Genomic DNA, 26,320 nt, shown 5'->3' on the forward strand with positions numbered 1-26,320 from the left:
GATCGCTATAAAATAGAACTATAAATTACTCCTGGTGTGGGAAATTAACACACATTTAAGGTGCAATGTTATGGAAAAACCACTTCCTTCTTTTCACATCCAATATCCAACTAAAAAGAATTGATATATTTTCTAAACTAAACTTCTGTATGTATGAAAAAACGTAATGGCATAAAATAATATATAAATAACAAATTAAAAAAAATCAATATAGCCTTAATGCAGTATAAAAATATTTCTCAAAACACACACGTGCATCTCCCACTAACCTGGAAGGCGTTTTAAACAGTAACGTTAATACAGCGTGTCGGAGGAATACAGAGTCTTTTTATTTTATTTTTTTATTTATTTATTTTTTTAACACAGCGTCTACTACAGTGGCCAGCGGGGTGTCAGAGGCAGAGGGACCACAGCGTTTGCTAACGTTAGCTTCTTGTTTCATCTGGGGTCTGATAAACAGTAAATTCATCAAAGTCAGTGTGCCCAACGCTATTTTCCAATAAACTGTAGCTGTCATATTTCACGGACCCGCGCGAGTGCGGATTTCATGTTCCAGTTTTTCAGGCTCAGAGGGGAGAGAGAGAGAGAGAGAGAGAGAGAGGCTGACCGTTCGCCTGAGTTCAATAGAGCCAGACGGCTCTGCAGAGCCGTGTATAATTACGACTTTATGACATTTCATAAACAGCTGATTGAGCGGCAGTGCGCCGCTGCTACGTGCATATAGCGGAAACCCTGCATATGCACGTGTGGTGCTGATGTTGCGCAATGTTAATCATGCGGAGCCCGAGTGAATTTGACCGGCATAAAATCGGCATATGTCAGACTGACCGGCAAGTCGCCGGTCATGGCCGATGACGTGAAAATCGGCCAATTCCAGTCACCGGGCGGTCAATCGGTGCATCTCTACCACCTGGGATAAAATGTCATTCCAACTTCATGGCCATATAATGGCTAATCCGTATGGATTCAAAGCCCAAGAAAATAATTATTTAACATAAAATGAATAAAATAGTTGTTGCATTTAGAACTCCTATGCTATGAAACTAATAGAATATTAAATAGAATATTAAAAAATGAAACCAGTGCGGTAGGAGTGGTTACAACCAGTTCCACTTTGCAATATAAGATATTGTTATAATATGCCAATGTAAATGCCAATTCCTTAAGTGATTGTTTTATCCCGGAAAATATTTATTTTATGATGTTACGGTATTTTTTTTAATCCCACCAATGACAAGAAAAAAGTGAATACCTTTGTAAATGAAATTTGATAGTTTTATGACCTTATTTTCGGAATATTAATGTAAGACTTTTCAAAATACTTTAAAGACCCACCAGGTACCCTGCTTGAAGACCTCTGGTTCACGGTTTCTCCATGGATGTTGCTAAACAGTTAAGGTGACTCATGCATTTTACCTGTTGCTTCTGTAGTGACATCATCCTGGCAGACTAAGGAAAATACCACAAAAGCAGCAGATTTTGAACCTTTCCCCCCATTTTATTTATTTTTAAATAGAAAACCTTGCCCAGCTGGACAGAGTTGGAAAGAAAAAAAAATTAAAAAATACTATTATGACAACACAGTCATTCATCCTGTTACAACAGTCTTAAAATCAGCCATTCATATTGTAATGCTAAAAGAGGAGCATTAATCCGACGGAGTGCTACAACGTACAGTACCTGCCCATGCGCAACACAGGCAGGAGAAGGACAGCGATTCAGGCCTGTCAATGAGGAAATGTTCTGCCCTCAAACCTGTAACAAAAGGACCAGACAATGTGGGATTTCACATCACAGCTCAATAAGGTCAGCATTGCAGCCACACCTCTGTAGACTGGGACCAGCCACAATACTTTCTATATTAACATAAAATAAAGTAATTTATAAAAAGAGACGTGGGACTTCAGCTGGCCAACCTGCTCCCATTTCAACCCACTGGAATACAGGCCAGACTTGTTCCCACTTTACCCATCAGAAAGGGCTGGGATAGATCAAGCTTTTGTGTTCTCTCAATAATACAGTCAGTTTCATGTTTGTGCCTACAAAACACACACGCACGCGCGCACGCACACAACATGATACCTAAAGCAGAACTCTTTGGTGATAATGAGTTAAAGAAAAGGAAAAAAAAAAAATATCATCCCACAACTGACATGGTTATACAATCTTTCCAATATACATATTTCAAGAGTCAGAGAGTAGAAAATGGAGCCTGCAAATTCAATAAATTAGACAGCAAAAGATGAATTGCAGATATAAAATCCAGCAGTTGGGTTCACAGAAATTAATAATAAAGAAAATACAAAAACAGTGTTGTGTCATATTACCAAAACCATAAAAGCAAATGGAAAAGAAAACCACTGTAAATGAAAATATCTAATGAAATGGCCCTTAGTAATCATTGGGATAGCTGTGATTGGAGTTGTTCCATTGATGAAATGTTGACAATCAGTCTTTTGTAAACATTCACAATCAAAAGTTCAGTTTGGAGTGCTGCTGAACACCAGTCTGTTTTCTGCACACAGGACAAATGGTATATTTAATGACCACGACTGTGTACTTCATTGAGGTACACATTAATAACCCCCGTCTGCACTTCTCCCACTGTCCTGACAGATAAAATGTAACAAGCTAGAGGAGCCTCTGGCCTCTGCTGTAATCAGGCTCACAAAAGAATTTTGGTCGATATTCATCCGATCATTAATCAAAACAACACAAACTTCCCAGACGGTCTCTAAGAATTGTTTATCATGGCGTTTCTGTAGACATATTTTCAAAATATATCCATGTGAAGTCTTTCATTTCAGTAAAAAATAAATTAGGTAGTGAAAACACCACGCAGTGAGCACAGTCTGCAGCCCGGCTTTTCTCACGCTGTCCTAACTGAGCCGTTATTGCTGGCCAGTCTTCTGAAGCCATGGTCATTCTTCTCCAGCCAGAGCTCAGCCAGCTGCTGGGTGGAGCCGTGCGACGAGGCTTTGGAGCCCAGGCACATCTTATATTGCTTTGCCTCCAAGTTGGGGTCACATATGACGGGGTGATGAACATGCACTATCCCTGTGTCTGTGCTTCTGAACAACTTGATCCCTGACTGGACAAATTTATTAAAAAGGTCCACATCCTCCAATCCCCACCCCTGTATAGAGGTATCAAAGCCTCCAGCTCGAACCAAGTCTCCCTTGTAAACACAGACAATTCCAAAGCCGTAGTTTCTCCACAGACCTGTTTTGGACGTAAAGACGTAGTGGTTGTTACTAGGGACCTTCCCAGCGTACACCACCTTTGGGTCATACTGGCTGAAGATGATGGGGAAGTAGGTTTGCTCCCCCAGGGCTGTATTGGTCCGACAACGCTTGAGGAAGTCACTGGTGAAGAGCAGATCCACGTCACAGTAGAAGAGCAGTGAATCATTAGAGAAGTGCAAGGAACCCACTTCCAAAGCCAGAGCCCTGGAGAAGGAGCCGGTGACAGGTTTTATCTCCATCTCGGCCCGGGGATACTTCATGTGATACTCCCGCATCAGCTCCACCTGCTTGACCCGCTCTGTGTTGTTGTCTGTGCTGAAAAGCAGGATCAGCAGCTTGACGTTCTGGTTGGGGATTAGACAGACTCGTTCAAAGTTGGCCATGAAGCGCACAAAGATGTCATAGCGTCCCGACAGAGGTACCAAGATGTTGACTTTCTTCTCTTTCGGTTCCCTTTGGTCCTGGCCAGAGGTGGCCAGCTTGAAGGGCACCAGCATCTTAAGGGAATTGGACAGAAATGAGAGAGAGTCTGAATCCTTGTTGATGTGGCTGGCCAGAGCTCTGGCATCCATCTCCCCCTCCTCTCTGAACTGTATCTGGCTAAAGGTCTGCTGCAGGTATGCATGCCTCCTCACAGGGACTGTCATTGTCTTTCCTTTGTGCTTCTTGTACAGCAGCAGCAGATCCAGCACATACTCTGCCCCGTATAAAGGATTGACTCTCCGGTAGCCATACTGGATTTCTTTGAAGTCAATGACCCGTCCCCGTGTCTTGGCATTGGCGTTGATCATCTCCATCACTTGCATGATGATGTCATCCAGGGCTTGTCTCTGGGAGGAATCCATCCCGCGGCGGGGCGGCTGGCTGTCTGATGATGAGAACAGGTACTTCCCTGTCAGGAACTCCCATTCCAGGACCTCCTCTCTCTGCCGTGGGTGGAAGCGCATAAATGAAGGCGGCATGCCAAGCTGGAGATCCTCTCGACTCGGCTCATTTGCTCCGTAGCGCCCCATCTGAACGATCTCCCGGTGGAGCTGAATGGTTCGGTGGCGCAGGTCTGCGATTTTCCGGCTGAGCATATAGCTGTGTAGGCGATACTGGTAAGGAGGGTTCTTGTTTGGGTGGAGAGTGATGGCTCGATGGATCTTGCTATTGTGGAGATCTCGTATGTAGCCCTTCTTATTTGGTTCATAGTTTTCATAGAAGAGCTGCTGCATCTGTGGAGACAGGAGATGGACTGTGTTAGTGCCACTGAGGCTATGTGCATTTGAACCACTGGATGTTATTACACATGCTCATTCAAATGGAATATAGCACTTTTTCCATGTCTGCCCCTAACAACACAGCTTACTGTGACATGACAAATAAATGTACAGGTATGACCAGCAATTTGTTCCCAGTTGCACGCAGACTCATGATGTTGCAAGGAAACACCTTACTGTAAATCTGTGAGCTACATAATCATTTCATGAACAATTTCAACAGGATTTTGGCAGCCAACCCAAACAGTTTTGACCATACTTTAAGAGAGTTCAGAGCCGAGGCCAGAGCGGAGAGAATAAGATGGACTTGATGACAACTATGCTTGTTATCCATCAATGTGACAAAATCCTCCAGTAAGGAAAATTTATCAAACTATAAGAATATAAACTTGCAGGAATGTGAAGTCTTCGACTACTATGCCTGCAGTCAACTCCCTGTCCCCTCTTCCTCAACAGCCAGTATGTTTTACAAAGTCATATGAACAATGGCGTTTTTAGGTGAAAAAAGGTGTTTGGCAACAACAACAAGAATCAGAAAAATAATAATAATTAATAATTCACATTTCCCAATGAGATTAACACATGTGATGATGCGACTGGGAACATAATTCTTTGCCACTCTTTGGGGGTAAAAAACGTTATACCCCCGTTTGTATGCACTGTCAATTTGGGTAGCTATGTTTACCCAGTTTTACCACTGCTGCTTTAATGTTTGGTAATCCTCTCAGAAAGATGCTCGGGATCCTGAAAGCCTGTTCTTGACCTCGTACCATCTCCACCATATAATAACACCCACAGGAAGCAAAAAAGCATCTTCTGTGACAAGCTAGCAGTTAGCCATTTTAGCCAGCCTTTCCACTCTACTAGCAGAACATGTCTGATAGTTAGTCTTCACATCAGCAGCAGCAGAAGGAGGAATGATAACATAGGGCTGATAGCCAGTATATTGTAAAAGGCTTGCACCCTCTTTTTTACATGTTAATGTGAAACGGTCGCAGTTTGTTACTTCACTTCCAACTACGTATGTGATGCTGAATGTGACATGAAGCTTGCCTATTACTTTTAGTTTTAAACTTGCGTTTGTTTGAACCATCTACCACCCCCACTTGGACATTTGGTGGTCTTATACTTTGTCACCTTACTCCCTGCTTTCCTGCATCATAATTACTACGGCTACTAGGGGGCACCGCCACTAAAAATGTAAAGATGAGTCGTAATTGCTGCTTGAACAAACGACCCATGATAGTGCTTTTCGGGGGAGGACATTCCTGAGATAAAAGTCCGGCATTAATATGTCTTAGGGCTGTACAATTATGGAAAAACTCTAAAATGATTTTGGTCAATATTGAAATCACGATTATTTAACACAAATACTAGGGGAAAAAAAATTATATTAATAATAAAATAATAGGAAAGATGTTGCCTTTATAGAACTTAAACAGTGAAACAGTTAAGGCACCTTGAACTGTGAAGTTTCCCTTAATTATTTTCCTTTTTTGCATTCAGAACACAATAAATGTTATTCATTTATATATATATATATATATATATATATATATATATATATATATATATACTGTATTGATTGTATTGGTATCGGCTATTGGTTATCGTTATTGGCCCTGAAATTCCAAATCTGTGCATCTCTGATCAAAAATCTGCATGCTGCACATCCAACCACCTGCCCCCTGGATCCTATCTCTTCTCACCTCCTCCTCATCTCATTAACATCTCCTTGTCAACTGGCTGTTTCCCCGATACCCTTAAAGAGGCAAGAGTGACCCCACTACTCACAAAACCAACACTTGACTCCTCGGACTATAGACCCGTCTCCCTTCTTCCATTTCTATCTAAAACTCTTGAGATAGGTAGAGAGTTGATTATAAATGGCACTCTCTCTTCCATCATAATCATCTTTCTGGACCTTTCTGCTGCCTTCGACACAGTGAACCACCAGATCCTCATTTCGACACTCCAGAATCTGGGTGTCTCAGGCTCTGCGCTCTCTTTGCTGACATCTTACCTGGCAGACCGAACCTACCGGGTAACTTGGAGAGGATCTAGCTCAGAACCTCGCCCACTCAAAACTGGGGTTCCCCAGGGATCAGTCCTGGGTCCCCTCCTCTTTTCTCTGTACTCTCTCTCTTGGGTCTGTCATTCAGTCGCACAGCTTTTCTTATCACAGCTACGCAGATGATACCAACATTCCACTCTTTCACAAGATCAAGAAATTGCCAATGACCCTGGACCTGGAACGACTGGATGAAGGTGGTGGTATAGAAGCTACTTTGAGAAGGAACAAAGTGAAGTATCACTACAATTGTCGACTTCGGTTCAACAACACAAAGTTACTTCATGCCCAGAAGCCAAGCAGGGAGGCATTGGCTACAATTTTTAACAGTCTTTATTATGACTTGGCAGGGCACAACCTCTCCATCTCAGGTTGGACACTAACCACAAGGCCTTTGAGCTGGTAAAAATGTGAATAGAACTTATGTTTTTTTTTTTTACAATCCTCCCTTTTAGCTCAGTCCTAACAGAGTACACTATTAAAGCAACACCCACCTTGAAAAATTAATCTTGAATTTTTGTGATTGCCGTTTTCTAAAAGTGTGGAGTATTTTTGCTAACATGCATGTGTGCATCAATGTACATACTACCGAAATGACAGCCATCTTGGGGAAGGTCTCCATCTTGAATTTTTTATTAGCCATCCAATTTTTCCAAAAAGTGGCCTTAACAGAGTATTTGTGGCATATGTTCTGTATGACTATTTGAAAACCGTGGCAATGAACATAGGCCAGGAATGGCAGCCATCTTGAAAAATGGTTACCATCCTGAATTTTTACTGGCCACTTCCTCTCTGTGGACTGCACCTTGCCGTGGTGGAGAGGCTTGTGTACTCCAATGAACCTGTGAACTATGGATTTTATATCCCTGGCAAGTTGAACTAAGCCAGTCAAAGGAGAGGAGGCCACCATTTCTGTCAAATAGTCACAATGTCTGCTTAGACATTGTGACTATTTGACAGAAATGGTGGCCATCTTGAAAATCCTGAATTGTGGAAGAGTGGCACATACCATTTTCCAAAAGAATGTTCCTTGAAGAGTATTTCTGCCTAATTTTATGCTTGCATCACCATTTGAACAATTGAAATAATTAATATTCGACAGGAACGGTGGCCTTCTTGAAAAATGGCCGCCATATTGAATTTTTTCAAACGCCTTTTTCCAAAATAGTGGCCCTTAGAGAGTATCTGTGCCAAATTTTATGCTTATATACCAAATTGAACAGTTTTATTACTTATCTGCTTCACTACTCAAGGAGAGTATTTTTTATGTTATTTCTGTAGTAACGCTTCTTGTAATATCTCTGTAGGATTTCAAGCTATATAACTACAATTATTAGCTTCTTGTGGTCCAGATCCCCCATGCTTTCTCCTTGTGTGAGGGAGCTACGTAACATCCGGTTGTAAATTCTGTCACGCAGGAGGGAAAAAAAATTAAATATTTTAACTTTGGAAAACATGCAGTCTACCGCTACTGGTATTCTTTGTCGGCTTCACCTAATTTTTACCGTCCTGCTCTCGTCAACTACCATGATATCTGGTTTGCTGTCTGCCTGAACCCATGTGAATGCAGCATTAGTGAATGAGTGTTTACTGCATACCTGCTGGAGTTTTACAAACCTACTGTTCCTCAAATTGCAGAAGTAAAAGTGTAAACATTGGGACAGCTGCTCAGGAGCCGCTGGCAAGATCTCAACCATGGTCAATAAGGCAGGGTTTGTGTCGTTGCCTTCCAATGAAGGGAGCATCAGAACGGCTGCAGCCTCTAGAAAGTCTTATTTGAGAGGTGGGCTCTGGAATGCAGCCACAAGCCTGATCCCCAGGGAAAGTCCATACAGGGAATAAGACAGGACAGGCCTGAAAGCTATGGAAAATGATACCTAAAGCTGAATAGGATCACAGGAACTGCCTGAGTAACTCTTTGCTTTTCCATGGCTTTAGACTGCATTCCTCTGCACCTAAGAGAGGATAGCCTGCCAATCAAAACACACTGTAACATTGTCAGCAATGGAAGTCTTGAAGCTGTGCCTTTAGAGGTGATGGGTCAGCCTTTACATCTAAAACCAGGCCACTGAATGTGCAACAACTAACAGAAATGTACGTGTATTATTCGTTCAAACTGAAAACACTGCCTGCAGTTTTATCTAACAATGTTCATATAAGTGATGGCTTCCTTGCCCTGTCTCTAACTTTCAAGATGATTAATCAGCATCATTTAGTCAATGATTTGAGGTTGCTAATCAACCATAATAATGCTAATCAACCATACGTATTCATCACTGACAATTACTTTGTTGGTTTTTCATCTATGAATGTTTTAAAATTGTAAATTTGGCTGCTGAACTGCAGTGGTGATGTCAAAGAAGGCCTACTTATAAAAGTTCTGACTTCACAGATACCGAATCTCACAACAAACTACATAAAAAGTTGGCAGCCCTGGTTAAGGCGTACATTAATTACATTAATTACATTAATTCTGTGAGTAAGTTGATGGCAGGTCAAAAAACTTTTCCTTATTATCCTTTCAATATTTGTCAGCTTCATAGAGCTATAGTATTTGGATCAAGCAGCTCATGGAACGCCACACGTTATATCAATATGTCAGATGTATTTAATCAACATTGATTTATTCAAGTATCGGATTGGAATCAGTATTATTTACACACAATATTAAAAGAAAAAAATTTGATCAAGACATTCCTGTACAGGCAGTTGAAAATAGGGAGAAACTGTTGGTCAGTTTATTACCTGGGTTGTACGAGGGTCCTGGTTGCACCACAGAAAATCTCCTCAAGCATTTAAGATTGGCATTTTTAGGTGTTTTGTGAATAAATATAATATTAAAGGTCCCATGACATGGTGCTCTTTGGAAGCTTTTATATAGGCCTTAGTGGTCCCCTAATACTGTATCTGAAGTCTCTCTCCCGAAATTCAGCCTTGGTGCAGAATTACATTCACTAGAGCCAGTCCCACAATGAGCTTTCCTTAGTATGTGCCATTTCTGTGTCTGTAGCTATTGAGGAGGAGAGAGGGGGGCAAGGTGGAGGGTGGGGATGTGGCTTTGACCAACTGCCACTTTGCTCGTTTGAAAGCCATGATGTCTCTCTCTCATGGATAGGCCAAATTCTCTGAGCGGGCAAAGAAGAGAAAGGGGAGGTAACTTTGCTCCTTATGACCTCATAAGGAGCAAGATTCCAGATCGGCCCATCCCAGCTTTCATTTTATCAAAGGCGGAGCAGGATACCCAGGGCTCAGTTTACACCTATCGCCATTTCTAGCCGCTGGGGGACCATAGGCAGGCAAACGCATATTAATGTTAAAAAACCTCAAAGGGAAATTTTCATGCCATGGGACCCTTAATACAAATATGCTGCTTATGCAGACATGAGACAGAAATGTTAAATTGCCATCACAGTAACATAAAGAGCTGCATGTCTGAAAGGGTAATTCTTACATTTCTGTTAATAATAAGTTTCCCATTACTTCCCCGTGCCTTTGTTTGCATTTGTTTTATGGGGACAGTATTTTTCCAGGCTATTTCAGTTTTAAGCTCAGACTGTATCCAGCAGGGTAACACCAATGATCATCAGCTGACAGCCCATTGGTCAGGATGTTTATGGCTCTCTCCTGTGGCTTCACCATCATTAGCATCCTTCCTAATTACATGACCTCAACTTTTGTGGTCACTGATGCAACTTATGACTCCTTAGTGCGATTTCTTCACAGTCATTAAACTCACAACATCCCTGCCCAAACTAGAATGGTTCTCTAACAAAGGTAATTGGGTTATTGCTGGGAGCTGAAGCCTTGTTTGCTTCATTTCAAACACATCTGTTAGATAGCTCTGGGAACTGATGATAAGTGGAATGGCTGCACTAAGACCTTTACCCCAATACTGAACTCCTTTTAAATAAGCACTGTTAACAAATTATATCAGACCCAACCAAGAAAGGTTTGTGCTCTACATTGAATGCTTAGACACTGGGGCTGGCATTATTTGAACTGTAACCTGGTAAATTAAAACTCTATAAGTACAATGGATTGTAGTTTGCCTGAGGAGAGGGTGTTCTTTAAATTCACTATAAACTTGACATATGGATTGCCTTATTGACTTATGAGTAAACTAAGCTAACAAATAAAAATAGAGTAGGAGTGAGCAAAGCCGTGCTGACCTGATAATCATGACACCGAAGAAACTGAGTAGCAGTGTGTGAAAGTACTTTGGGTTTGGGCAGCGGAGGCACCAGAAACAAGTGGAGCAACGTCCACTGTACAGCCTCGTCTGACTGCCTACTTTTTACCACACTCATCCTCAGAACCCTTGCCAGAAGCTTGTAAAAAGGCCATAACCAAAAGATAGAGACAAGACATGCAGCTGTAGAAGAAAATTAATTACCTAACAGTTTTAGTCTCATTTTATCCTCATATCTTCTAGGCCTGCACTATAAATCGTTGTAAAATCGCAATCACGATTCATCCCGTTCGCGATTTAATTTTTAAATGACTTTGATTTTATTTTTCTCCAATTAATTTATTGAAAGCATTTGACATTGACATGTTTTAATTATGTTAAGACATGTTCAAGGAGTTCAAATAGAGCCTGTATCAGGGCCATATTTAGTTCAAAGTGTTATACTGTATGTCACTATTTTTGGTAGCCTACTTTACTTAAATGGCCAGTATGTACTTTATTTTCTTTATTCATGAAGCCTCTATGTTTACAGGCTTGTGGGGATGCGCAATGTGCTATAGGTGCCAAAAAAAAATCTATGTTTGGTACTACCCGTGTTCGAATCCCACTGCAATACATCAACCAATATGTCCCTGAGCAAGACACTTAACCCCTAGTTGCTCCAGAGGCGTGCAACCTCTGACATATATAGCAATTGTAAGTCGCTTTGGATAAAAGCGTCAGCTAAATGACATTACACTTTGTGAGAAAAAAACTGTGGCAGAGAATCGTGATATCAATTCTAAGCTAAAAAATCATGATTCATATTTTTCCCCGAATCTTGCAGGCCTAATATCCTCTTTCCTGTTGACTGATTAAGTTCCTATTACCTGATCAACAACTTTTAGGGCGTTTTCACACATACCTTATTTGGTCCGGACTTTCTGACTTTTTAGTTTGATCCGAACCAAAATTCCAGGTGTGAAACCTCCCCTGGACCACGGTCCGGATCAAAAGACAAAATTTTTATCCGATAAAAAGAGGTGGTCTCGGTCCGGACCAAACTGATGGTCCGGTTCGTTTATAGTGTGAAAGCATTTTTTGGATGGTTCGGACTTTCGGACTAAATACAAGAAGCTCTGGCAGGCTCTCCCTGTGTTACAAGACCAGGGAAGCTCCTTTAAGGAATAGCTCGGTGCTTAGTGACAAAGAGAGAGTGACGGTGAATGCGAATGAGCAGACGGCTGTCGGCTATCAGAGCAGAGAATACATCAGCAGTTTATTTGTTAAGTGGTAGTAAATGTACAGTGTAGGTTTCCATTTGTCTCTGAATAAATGCTCCAGAAAGAAAGTTCCCGTGTCTTGCTTCTCAACATCACAACAAACTGTTGCATCGTACCTCTCCACTACTCTATAACATAAGCCATACTGTTAACTGAGTCAACACAAACAAAAATCAAAGCAGCAAGAGAAACACTATTATCAAACCAACAACACGGTCAATGACAGAGGATAAAGTTATCTGAAAGTAAAGAGAGATGCCAAACCAATGAAGCCAGCTCAAATCCATGAGAAGGCTCTGTGCTGGGATGACGTTAGTGAAATTAAACCATTATCCTGCAGGGGTTCAGACTCTAAATAAACACAATGCTACATGCCATGCGACGGAAATACCAGTAATCAGGGTTATCTCAGTTTTGGCTTGGAGACTAATTTAAAGTTTGCGTTATTTGGGTTTTGAAAGACGTAGGCAGTGGGGCCCATGAGAAGATGCTTTTGAGTTGCTTCATGGTAAATATAGAGATTCTGGAGCTTGACACATATTAAGGACTAAAGGTCAGGCTATCTCAGCCTCTGCTGCTTTGATTGTGACCATTTTTATTAATTGGCCTCATTAGTCCCCTACCTTTATGGAAATGCAGCACTAAATTTGTGGAGTACTTTATGGTAAAAAATGTACTGAATCTCTGGCCATTCCAAGTGTGTTTCTTTGTTTGCCTGTGTTTAATCTGCATGACAATAGGCAGTGCCTGCCTCTGAGTGGGCCATGCAAATCTAATTGGAAACGGCATTATGCTCCTGTAATCGGCTCTTTTGTAAGCGAGGGTGGTCTGTCCAAACTAATTTCTCAACTTAGGGTAAACATTCTCTCACCTAAGACAGCTCCACAATAGGTGTGGTATTGATATGTGTGATGGGAGGTGGTTGTACCATCAACAGTCACAATTGTGACACCAGATGACTTCATCAACATGTAAGCTGTGGACTGCTGGTGAGTAAGAGTAAGTGAGTCAGTAAGGTCACCTTTTTATCATGCTCCATATACATTCATATATATATTCTGTCAATTATTTTAAACAAGAATAATTTTTTTTTATTTGAAGCACAATTATACTGTACTCAAAGTCTTATTGCGGGTCCCCCTTTGCTGCCCCTCAGATGGCCAACACCTGTAATTTGGCCTTCTTCCCCTTTGGCTTTGGCTAAACCAGCTTGCCACACCCCCTAGCATCAAAATTCTCCAAACTGGGCCCCTCCACACTGATTCTTATCAGATCTTCCACTAGTCCAGGACTAAAAATCATATCTCTGTATTTTTCGACTGAATGGCGATACACAATATATATCTCTATCTCTAATATATATTTTTCACAAAGTGGGCTAAATGTTCAGTTTTAAGTCAAAGCCACTTTTCACAAGCTCTTTTATCAAAAAAGATAAAATAAATAAAATGCAAAGACAGGGTTTCCTTCCCAATTTGAAAATTTACAGCTGCAACACATGTAAATTATTTGAAATAAATAGCCTGGGATATATTATTATAAAAAAATATCTCTGAGAAAGCTCCTTCACGTGTTTTCAACAACAATAACAGACCCGGATAGCCCAGTAGCTCATATAGGGAGAGAGGGGGAGTACGATGGACTGAAGCGTATGCTACTCACAGAGTGACGGCTGACTCATTATGAATGGGTCCAGCATGGGTCGAATGCACTTTGGCGGGTCAGCGGCGTTACACACGTCTTGTGTATGAAATGTCTGTATTGTCTCTGGCTGCGCTGCATTTTTATTAACTATGATATTCTGGCCATGGGTCACATCTCTCGCCCAGGTCCAGCAGGCTCCGTCTCACACGCTATTACTCAACAAACTGAAGTTTGTTCCATTCAATAACTTCTTCTGTGTTTTTCGCCATGGTGGCCACAATAACAGAGTTACCAGTGGAAACACTGGTACCAATACAGGTTTCCCTCTCATACTTAATATACAGCTGTGTAAATAACAATTACAACTGTAGACAAATGTAAGCAGTTTGGACTAGTGGCGCTGTCTCTCTCCATGTTGCAGTGGAGCAGTGTGTGAGTGAATGGGGGGGCGGGGCTGCGCGGAGGAGAGATCTAAACACAGGCACGGCTTTACAGAAGGAATGGGTCATGTAACGCAACATTAAACCATATCGATATAAACGACATTGCTTTGTTCGTGGAGAGGCAGCGGATGCGAGGACGTTAGGTGCACCGGTGCGACCTAGGAAAAATCTTAGGTGCACACCCTTACAAATTTTGGTCGCACTCTAGAGCCCTGGGCTCAAATAGGAAGTTATCTGAAAATCTAAATGTCAGGGTTTCAATATCATCTCCCGACATATAACACCCTGCGAAGTAAAGCAGAAGTAGGCCTAAAGCAGCTTCTTCATCAACGGGATCGTCGACAAAAGGAAATATAAATAATAATAAAAGTTTTATAGTCTGCCTAACATAATAAAATAAACCAACACAATTTTTTTTATTCATGCGGATAACAAACTGCGCTAAAATGCGCCTGATACAGACTGAATGAATGAATAAGGAAATGAAAGAGCACTGTGTCAGAGGGAGGAGACTGAGAGAAACCCGAGGTTTATTGAAGAAAACCTGCTCCCGACCAGGTTAGGTTCACAGACTCAGTTACCATAGTAACTGACTCTGAGGTTAAGTTACCCCTCTTTCTGAAACAGAAAACCCAGAGTTTCCCTCATCTCAGGGTTAACAAACTTTGCTTTCTGAAACGGGCCCCTGCTGAGGTTGCAGCTGGACAGGATATTCAATATCAAAAATTGTTGGCTGCAAACTCTCCCCCATTTGTGAGATCTACGAGGCCCGTATCCACCGGAAAAGCCTAAAGATCCTACAAGATGAGACCCACCCTGCCAACTCCCTTTTCACCATCCTCCCATCAGGTAGAAGGTTGAGAGGTATTAAGACAAAAACCTCCCGCTTTCTCAACAGCACATACTGCAGAGCCATTACATCTTTAACAACTCTCCATCACTGAACCAGTGCCTCATGAAAAAAGGTTCCCCTAACGAGCCTGCATCATTTGCACATCTCTTTACACTGGTTTTATAATACTTTTCTATATATTTTTATAGAAAATACTAGCTTTATTTTATCCATTTATTGTAAAGTTTGTGGATTTGTGCTCTGCACCATGTCAGTTTAACCTGACATCTGTCACTCTAGCCTCCTGGACAAGGTATGAGATGAGCGGTGTGCCCTCTTTTTTTTTATCTGCCTGTGTCAAGTGTGATCCCGTGTGGGACACCATATGTGTATATATTTGCTCTATGTTTTTTTGTGTCTTTGTTGATGTCCTGTTATGAGCACACTGAAGCAAATCCCTAGCAACTTGCACCGAGTTGTATGGCAATAATTGAATCTTGCTAAAAACATACAGATATTTAATACAAATGTTTAGTCCAACACATAAAAGAACTACTAACAAAACAGAGTTAAAAATGGTTGGTCTAAAACGGTGTGGCTCCAGCACAAACCTATTCCCCCTTTTTACTGATTAAAAAAAGAGTCTGTCTGCAGTATGTAATAAAATCTTTCTAAGCAAATTAAGGTTTTCTTTGGATTTGTTAATGTCATTAACAGCTCCCATATCATTGCTCTAAACTTATATATAACATAAATAATTGTCATTCATTTAGCACTGGAATACAAAGAACACTGGTTAAAAAATGTAATTTTCTGTTAAAACAGAGACATTCCAGGTCCAACATTATTTATTAAATAAAAAAATACTATGCTGACAGATGTTTATCTTTTCCAAATCGTTTTTCAGGAACATTGCAGCAGTGTGAGTAAGCAGGCTGTGTTGTTCTTATGGAGAAATATCCACAGGCATATGCCGCAAGCACTGACATGGTTCTGTCAGTTCACTGCAGCACAACCAAACGGAATGCACAGTTGTGAAATTCTGGACTTATACCGATACAGATGTGGTTTCTTTTGTTTTTTTTACCCTTTTGTGACAGGGAAAGAAAGGAATCATCATAAAAAAATAACTGAACTGTTTTAAAGTCATACATCCCTTCATTACACTATCTTTGAATGAACAAATTGAATAATACAAATTTATTAAGCAACCTTTAATATATCCTTTCAGATTAAACATAACACATTTAGCCTGCTATACGACTAACGTTAACTACTCAATGCCAATAATCTTTCAGTAAGCTGCCACGACCTTTCTCAACGCTGTGGCTATCACACACTGAATCTGGTGGTGGTTTATGTCAACAATATGGAATAATACGCCTTTTTTCATTTAATGTAAAGAAACTACGCACTGACCTCTTACGTCATCCATGCAGCACCATGTCCAGTCAGTGACTTCTTCTACGAATCAGCAGTTACAGTAGCAGCATAACACTAGCCAACTGTCCGACCACAAAAAAACAACACAAACATTGGCCACTGTCATCGGTGAAAGCATCTTGTTTACCGATAGCAGTCATTGAGGCGTAAGCATTGTATAATTATACTGTTAATTAAGACAAGTTCCAAAAGGGAATCCTCAAGTATCATTAAATGTCAATGTTTGGCAATTGAATGTACCATTGATTTCCTCTTCTTCGCAGTCATGTTCAAGTTAGGTCATTGCTAGTCCTGATGATTCAACAAATGAAGCTGTAGCATAGTCAGGAAGACTACTCTTGCATACTTAAGCTGTAGTCTATTTCTCATACATCCTGCCATTCACTTCTCTCACGCATACTCATTTACTATTTCCTTGCGGCCATTGTTTGGGGCTGTCAATCGTGAAATCAGCTGTTTTCATCAGCTGGTCAAATCTATCCAATAGCACAGCAACACACCTACATGGTTAGCCTATCATCCTGCTGCTGTCTCTGTTTAAATAATGATTCTCTCCCAGTACGTTGACGCTGCTGCTACAGGCGCCCCTCCACCTCCCCATCACCACCCAGTCTTTGCCAAGTCATCACCAGCTTCGTCTTCATCTCATCTGCTTCATCAGAATTATCAGCCACCACCACCAGTGCCTGGACTACATGGGGGATTTATCTTGCTGCTGCTTAGGGCAGAATCCCCCTAGATTACAAATCTCATTTAAGACTCGTGCCAAAGACTTTCTGTTGAGACCCAATCATCACATATCATCTGCAATAAATAATAATAAACATTTACTTTCTTCCTTCACTTGTGTCTCCTGATTAAAATTGGCAGAAATCCCCAATTTACCCAGCTGGAGAAATCTGACTGAGTAACCTATCCTCCTTCAGCCACTTTACGCCACTGTTTCCATGACAGCAAACCTGAGCCCGTATTTATAGAACTGAAAACAGTTATAATGAAGGATCATTACTTCCAAAGGATCAAACTGCCAGAGTGAAAGTCTGAAAGGACTTTTGTCTGTGATATTTCATCACATTCAGTCTTGATCATAAATCCCAGTGTGAAGACTCTTCCGTTCAGGCTTTATTCACAACACAATAAGAAGACGATCACCGTGATAAGTGCCATTATCTGAATATGAGCTTGTATTACTCCAGCCAGCTGAGAGCACTAATAAAGAAGGAATGTGAACAGGCCACTGAGGATTGGACAGGACTGGGTGACAGGGAGCAGAAAAGGCCCTTTGTTCCCTCCAGCCGGTCCCTCTATCCAGATGTCTTCTTTAGCTCAGGCTCCAAGGAAAGATGGGAGATAAGCCCTGTTACGACATAACTTCTACAACGTAATTCTGTTTATGGAGCTCATTGCATTAAACATATTACATTTGAAAAACTAAACGGCAACATGTCTTTTCACTACTTTTTCATACCTTCAATTAGTCCAGAATGACAGAGACGTGAGCCAACATGTCACAAATGATAACAAATGCTTAAACAGCCACAGCAACAGAAATCCCTCTAAGTTGTCTAAAGACATCTTATCTTGATCCCCATGACAGTGTAGCACAAACACCCTCCCACCTGGGGGACTCATCAGAGGTTAGCCTCTGGTGGACATGGCCCCAGCCTGAAGTCCTTTTCTCCCAGTCTTTACAGTACCATTGCAGCCTCTCTGTAAATTCCCCTGTGCCAAAATGGAACCTCATAGGTGGACTGAGAGGATATCAGGCCTCAGAAACAGCTGATATTATATACAAACAAGTTCCAGATAATGATGGAGCAACAGGTCTCCTTATAAATAGTGTTTCATACATTGATTTATTTGTGGCAGCTCGTGCGTAAGTTTTTTCTCTCTGCCGTTGTTTTTCACATAGAGCCCAGCTTTAGCTAAGATAGCGGACACATTCCAGTGGATCTCTTCAGTTAAGTTAACTTTAACAAGTTTAACCGGTTTCATGGGAAAAAACTATGGGAGAAACACTTGCTGTTTGGGATACATGTAAATCATGCTCTCCTTGCCCCTTACCTTCAAACCCCTCCCCTCCATGCCAAAACAGTGACAAAAGTTGAAAAAACAGTCATATGAAGAAGAAAATAAGAAGATTAACATTGAAAAACACATCAGAATGAAAACATCTCAAAATAAAATAGTCTTTAATGCCTGGGTGTTAATTTTTAGAGGATTTTGTTCCTTCTTTCAGTGCCAATGTCTTCCACGCCTTGATGAAGGTGAGAAACGGGCCAGGGTTGGAACTTCTTCTTCACACCACTACTTTTGTCACTTTTCATGTGAACCCGAATGAAACACCATGAATGTCTTAAAAAGTGTGTGCCATTATCCCCATATTCAAACAATTGGACAACACTTTACCAAACATGTGGCAGTACCTCAATGATGTCTCCCCTAAACACAAGATTGTATATACAGTATGTAAATAGCTAAATTAACCAATAATATCTGCTGAGCAATATATCTGTTAAGCTCTATACAGAACATAGTAGGAGATATGTAAAGCTACTTGGTATTCACCACATCACTCTGTAACCAAGAGAGAGGAAACTCTACCACAATGACTCTACACAAGGAAAAAGCAGAACTAGACACTTGCTTCACTTCCGTCAAGATAAGGCTGCACTTTAACTCAACAGACTGATGCTCAGCTAACTGATAGTTCACCAGCAACAACAGGTGGCTGCACACTAGTCTTGGCATTACGATGGACGAAACCAAATTAAGATCCAAGTTGTAATAAACTTGAACTATCCTCCTTAACGTTGAGATGTTTTTAATACCCAGAATCAAATGCACAGTTGCATGATGGAAAATTCTGATGATTAATCAATCAAATGACAGAATGACTGGTTTAGAGAATGACTCGTGCTAGGTGATTGTGGTATACAGGTGAAGGTTAACTTGGATATACAGTATTAGAAAGCTTGTTATTGTGCAGCAAGAGAAGTTATGTCCAGACTGAGTACAGTTCTGCTTTCCTTCCATGAAGCTTTAAAAGAGAAGTATTGCTTCTACTGAGATGGATTTCATATATGCATCACGTACTGTAGAATCACTGTAATATATCTAAAATGATCGGAAATGTAATATGATTACATGCAATGCAATACAATGCATGTTAAAGGGTAACTTCGTTTTTGTCTTCAAAATTGGTCCAGTATTAAGCAATTTCCAATTTAACCAACAAGCTGCAATATAAGTTATTGGGCAACTCCGCAACTTGAATTTACATCCACTAAACGTGCTGTTTTTGCCACTGACAGGCTCAGATTATTGTTAGTGTCTGACAACATTATGGAAAGGATTTGTATAGAGGTTGACCTTTTTGTTGAAGAATAAGATCCTTTTTGTTTAACATGAAACTGAAAAACAGTAATTTTATCATTGTAAAATACGCGTCATTCAAAGTCAACAGAAACAAAATAATACTATCATATGCTGTCTTGGTTCACCTTCCCACTGCTTCAACAATCACCACTATGGTTTGGTTGAAATAAACCCTTAATTCACCCAGTTACAGTTTAGTTCCTGGTTCTTTAACAAAAAGGTCTATCTCTGTAGGGATCATTTCCATAAAGTTGTCAGACACTTAGAATAATAATCTGAGCCTGTCATTGGCAAAACAGACAATGCACATTTGCCCTATGATTACATTTCAGTCCGTTTTTTGGCTGCCGCTCAGTGTTCTCACTCAATACTGGACCAATTTCAAAGATTTTGTTCATATTAGTCATAGCATAGTCATAGAAAACTGCCAGTACCAGTTCAGTCCTTACTCTAACCATACCCCACAGAAGTGGCTAAAAAACTGTAGTTTTAGCCACTTCTTGGACTTGGATGTGTGATATGAATGAGGCCTTCCTGTCACCTCAGGCTCACAATCACTTGTCATTCTAAGAAGACAGCTGCTCCGTTACTATCTGTCTGCACACGGGCAGAGCATGGGCGGATCAACAGCATGAATGGCTTTCTAACATCAAGGCAAAAGCCTATATTAAAACATTCCATAAAAGCGAAAGGAAAAACTACCCAATATTGGTTAATTTTTTATTGTTGAAGGTAATTATAGCTGTGCGGGGGGCAGCAGCATACTTGTGGAGTCCTGGTGGTCCACGGAGCTAGCATTTAGTGAGTGCCGCCCAAGGAAGCTGGAGGAACAACAGGAACTGGGACGTGGGTGTAGGAAAGCTCAGAGACAAGTGTGTACACACACACACACACACACACACACACACACACACACACACACACACACACAAGCCTATAATCTGCACCTCAGTCCATGCCCTAAACAATCCCTCCCTTCCAAAAGCGAATCTCCCTTTGAAGTCTAATTTCTTACTCCTCCATGTTTAGAGCTCTTATCACAGTGTGTGTTAACGAGATGAGGAAGTGCATGAAACAGCACCTGCTATATAAACAGAGACTCTGTGTGGCAGGCAGCTTCATCCTGTCATAAACTCTCAAATCCTCTGGAGGATGAAGGAAGATCACGGTCATTATAGGCCTACCTATAGTTGTTGGTGAGGGGCTTGTGATGCTGTTTGAGTTGAGTGTCATAATTTAATTGTGATCTTATTAAAAGGGAGTTTACAATTACTTTACAGATAAAGGCAATATAAAGACACAGACACATTCATAACACATAACTGTAGCCAGCAGTGTAAACAGGATACATCCACAGTGAATCCTTTCCCATGTTCCAAATTATATTTCCACACAAAGCACATTTACAGTGGTGTTTCCAAGCTGTGGTATATACTGCTCATGTGCTATCCAGAAAAGAAGAAAAATAAATATATTTTCCTAAAATGTTAGTTTTCTAAACTACTATTCAATTTATGTGGTGTAAACACACCACATAAATTTTAGCTCAGCACCAAGAGTGGCCATAAATGAATTGCATATTATTAACAGAGAATCTTGCAGATTAAATCTATATATCAATCCATTTTTAACTAAATTCCAAGGAACCAAGACCTCCTGCTGTAAACACAGGTTCCTACAATATGAATTCCCCTTTGTCACATTTGATGTGCTACTACTACATCAACGCTGCGGATGATGTGCTAACACATGTAGCCCATTCACAACAGGTTCGGCTGAGGATAAGTGTTTCCCTTACACATGCCCTGAGGTCCAAACATCACCACAGCTACAGAACAGTGGTACTGGTGGGTAGGAAAGAGGAGACGGCTGGTTAAACTGCAGAGCACCGAGGTGGAACAGGCTCTCCAGTTCCAGGAGTGATTGTGGAATTCAGCTCTGGAGCTGAAACATGCATACAGGGTTCAGTCCCTCCCCCCAACCCTGTGGCCTGCCCAGGGGGGGATGGCGGGAGTGGGGAACTAATTACAACCCTGTACCTGTTTGATCCACCTGACAGCATGGCCGTCCGACCCCAGGTGAACGGAGCAACAGCTGTACGCTGATGGTTATGGTTCATGGTCCAGATGTCACCACTGACACATGCAACAGGCCTGGGAAAGCTCCCAGCAGCCATGTGACAACCACCAGCTGTTGACAGTGAAGGGAAACATTCAAGCTTACATCTAAATCTGGAGAGGAGCTTTGATTGAAATGACGAGAGGTTTTGTTATTTTATTGAAAAACTGTTTTATGTCATGGCATTTCCTTTAGTGGCCAGAGGTTTGATACAGGTAAAAAACAGAGCATCAGCTGGCAGTGGGGATCGCATCATAATGTACATTGATCATACTGAGGGGTAGCACACACTTTCATCCCAATCAGTGTAAATCATATTCTTATATCGTCTGAGCCTTACTTAGTGGTGGAAGCTCCTAGACAGAGCTTATTTTATTGACCCCAAAACTGACTACAACCCAGATCTGACCTTTTATCAGAAACAATTTTAAAACATTTAAAAAAACATTTAATTTCCCCTCAAACTGAGGTGAGAAACACAGCTTGATCCAACTAAAGCTGATCAAGCCAGATCCACTTTGGTTCATGCAGAAATGTTAAGTCTTGGCCTGTGAACTCAAAGAACAATAAGCACTCTCTGTAATAACTCGCTAACTGGCACCCAACACGTGCCATTAGGACTCAAGTGTGCCATTAGGACTCACGTGCCATTAGGACTTAAGTGTGTTCAAATGAGCTGGCCTGCGGTGGATGTCACTGCAATTATAGCAAGTGAATGAACATAACATTTCCGGAATACCAATATTCGCTCTTCGCAGCAAACTCTAACCGGTGTATTTTAAGGTCAGTGTTCACCTTTGATCGGGTGGATGTGCTTGATCAGCCAATAGAAACACTGCTGCACATATTTTCTTAGTACATTATCAAAGTACTACACTACAAACTAGCATCGATCTCATAGACTCTTTATAGTTATCTATTTATAGTTTGTGATCAATGGATCAATATTTATTACCTGCATCGAAACATAACACAATTTTCTTCGGGTAAGTTCGGGTAATAATCAGAACAAGACGTGTTGTCCGACCACGTTGGAAATCAAAAGTGTTTATAGTAGTATGTAGTCTGATCAGCCACTCAAAATTCCGAAGCTATTCAACCATTCAACTAGTCATTCTGATGTATAGTAGTGCCCTTTATTTAGAGAGTGTGGCCAACTCAAATCATGGGCACCATATTGGATACCAACGTCAGATGACTCTACAGTGTAACCCTATGGGGTGTATATGCTATCTTAAAATAAATCGCTTATTTTCACCATAAACAGGCATATACATTTTATTATCGTTTGTCAATATGTAAAAGGCCCTTACGGAAATATTCCAGTGTATATTTACCTTCTATATCGTAAATGGGCCTCAAAAAAATGCCCATTGTAGTGAGTGACCACGTCGCCTTATAAGTCTCTGAGCAGTCTTTACCTTTCTAATGTCCGCTAGCATACAGGCTAACTATAGCTATCTTTGTGTGTAACGTAACAAAAACCCACCCATCTCTGAGAAGTGAAGCTCAATATTTAATTCAATAAAATGATGGTACAAAAGGAGCACTAACGCTACAGGTCTTATGTTGACAACGTGGACGCAGATATAGGAAACTCAGAAGGCATTCGTAATATATTTTGTTGCTAGGCTAATGCTGTTGCGCTAACGTTAGCAAACATCGGCGTAGAGTTAGCTAGCTGTCTAAACTTGTGAAAAGCCGAACATCCCCGTCCAAGCTGTGTTTCACTTTCCCTCCAATATTATTATGAACATAATAAAGACAGCTGGACTCGGTCGAGACCAAAAGCCATATGACTATGGCAAGATCACAAGCATTTAGGTACATGGAGTGCTAGCGAAAAAGCTAACGCTAGCATAAGGCATCGCTAACTTCAAACTTCATTCTTTTCTTAAGCAGTGTTAGAAATTTTTTGACAGCATGGTACACGTTAACGATGGTATTACTATATTTGTCCTATGTAATTTTATATCATATCGAAGAGAGAAATTGACATTTATCTCACACAATAATGAACAGCTCCCATACTTTTTGCCTTTTTGGTTCACAGGGGGACTTGTGAAATCTTTTGCTGCTCCCCTGTCTTTCATTGCAGTCAAATGCACAACAGTTAGACATTTTTTCAGTGATTTATGCCATTTTTTAAATAATTTATAAAAATGTTCCACTATTCCCTGCACTATTTCAATGGGAATCAGATTAATGTTGGTATCAAAAATGGAGTCCATGAAACACGTGACCACCTCGGAACCAATCGGGACCAAAACGGGATAGCTAAGAACATTTGATTCCCTAGTTGGCCACACTCCTAAATAAAGGGCACTAATGTATACTGCCCACCCCCCAATGCAGGCCCCTGGACGGTTTTAACGCTGTTTTCTATCTGAATCCCTGCTAATGGTCCAGCTGCAGACTGCTGGACGTCCCGGTGTTGAAATCCTTTCAAGCGAATTCCAGCCACACGTTAGACCATTTAGCTTTCAACATTTTACCTGTGTTAAGCCAGCAACTAGTTAACTAGCCTCACCTGCAGTTATGCTTCTGTTGCCTGTAACATCTGTTTAGGACACTAGAGGGCAGCGCAGGTATTTAAGTGGCACCGAAATTTGCATCGTCATTTGGTCGGGTAGATACCATCGTTTTCTGGATTTCGGTACCCAACCCTATTAATAACAATGGCTTACAGGGTTTAGGGTCTGCGCAAAAGTTTTTAGTTAATTTGTACCCCTGCAGTATGGCGTATATGACTATATTGCTGTCTGCTGGATACAGGTGGAAGACAAATATATATTGCATTATCAGGTAAGACATTATAAGGTAAGGCTCAAGACATAATGGTCGGGATGATCTCCAGCTAACCGGGTAGAGCGTGCGCCCCCTATAGGCTGAGTCCTTACCTTTGCTGCATGTCATCCCCTCTCTCTCCCCACTTTCCTGTCATTTTTCAGCTGCTCTGATAAAGGAAATAAAAGCCCTAATTAATAATCTTTACTCACTAAACAAACTGAATATATGTGGAATCTATAAATGAGACCATGTTAGGGGATCACTGGTGCTTCAGCCAAATAAGCTTTATCCACACCCAGTTCACTCACTGACTGTAATGAGGTCTCCACTTCCTAATGAAATATTGTTGTTGGAGGAAGCGTGTGCGATGGTGCCAGGGAGTGCATTAGCCAAGGGTCAAGAGGAAGAAACCTCTTATTGTTCTCTGAGGAAACATCCAACAGACATAGTAAATAACTTGTTTTTATTAGTCTGGCTGCTGATCTGCTCAACATTTGCAAACTAACATTTCCTCTTTCTCTTTTATCTTTTACACTTCACACTTGCTTCCTCTCAACTCTTACTCTGATCCAGAGCTTAGCTCAATGATTGAAATCGTCAATGTTTTAATGGCCAGCAAGAACTGTTGTATTATACCAGTTTTATCCTCTCTCTCTGAAATAACTAGATGTACTAGATGACCAGTATGTTTACTAAGTAGCATTAGTGCCAATTTTTTTACAGTCTGCGGTTGTGTGGTCTCCACTTCCTCCCACTTTAGAATAGAGAAGTCAAATATCATGGGTACGGGCGCTGCCATCTTGTAATTTTGGAGCCAGAGTCTTACGTAGTAGCGATCAGGCTGTCAATCACGACGTTTCACCCCGTTTTTATAGCATCTAATAACTAATAAAAACCTGTGAGCCTTTCCTACAGTGAAGCAGTGGAAGTAGGGTTGCAACAGAATAATATTTTCCTAGTACGATAACCGTCTTAGGATTTCACAGTATACAGTATTTAACAATTATTATTATTATCAGTTACAATGACCCTTAAAGGAATGAAAACTGAAGGATTTAGTTAATTTTGTGAAGCAGCAACTCTAAAGGTGCTCACACAAAGTGTGTTCGCTGCACATGGCACGCACATTTTCCAGCCTTTGCCACCTTGGTCTACAAAAAAATCTAGGGAAAACCCTGATACTTACCTAGGTTTAATAGGAGATGGCTAAAAAAATTTCAATCAGTTGTCGTCATGGCAGTGACAAAATGTTTGGGCAAAACAGGACAAAAATCCAATGCAAAGCCTACATGTGTTCTGCAAAAGTATTCTACGGGTACAAAGAAAAACAACAAACTCCACAAGCAGGGCAGAATTAAGGCAAGTTCTTTTACTTCTAAGTATTCATAAAATATCTATCAAATCCTGGAGCCATATTAAAAAGAGCAACCCTGCCTGTTACCATTTTAAAGCCCTTGCCTGCCAGGAGTTGAACTTAAAGAGGAGTGCCCTCAGCCAGACTCTGAGTTACACTATCACTCAGAAGATTAGACCTAACCAAATTATAACTAAAGAAAAAGAAAAGACATCACTAAATGGAATGATATCACACGCTGGCACCAACTGCCACAGTATACTGTGGCAGACTACCGAACCACAGTATC

The 26,320-nt window shown here is 40.9% G+C and overlaps 1 protein-coding gene across 1 annotated transcript in view; it reads right to left on the reverse strand.

Moving 5' to 3' along the window:
• Nucleotides 1-1,507: 1,507 nt before the first annotated feature.
• The window catches only part of chsy1 (chondroitin sulfate synthase 1), a 79,827-nt gene continuing 55,014 nt past the window's right edge, over nucleotides 1,508-26,320 (reverse strand). Inside the window, exon 3 of the mRNA XM_028575860.1 lies at nucleotides 1,508-4,462. Coding sequence (XP_028431661.1) covers nucleotides 2,870-4,462 — 1,593 coding nt within the window. The 3' untranslated portion in view covers nucleotides 1,508-2,869. The remainder of the gene's footprint in view (nucleotides 4,463-26,320) is intronic.

Source organism: Perca flavescens, chromosome 1, assembly GCF_004354835.1.
Source record: "Perca flavescens isolate YP-PL-M2 chromosome 1, PFLA_1.0, whole genome shotgun sequence".
Taxonomy (NCBI): domain Eukaryota; kingdom Metazoa; phylum Chordata; class Actinopteri; order Perciformes; family Percidae; genus Perca; species Perca flavescens.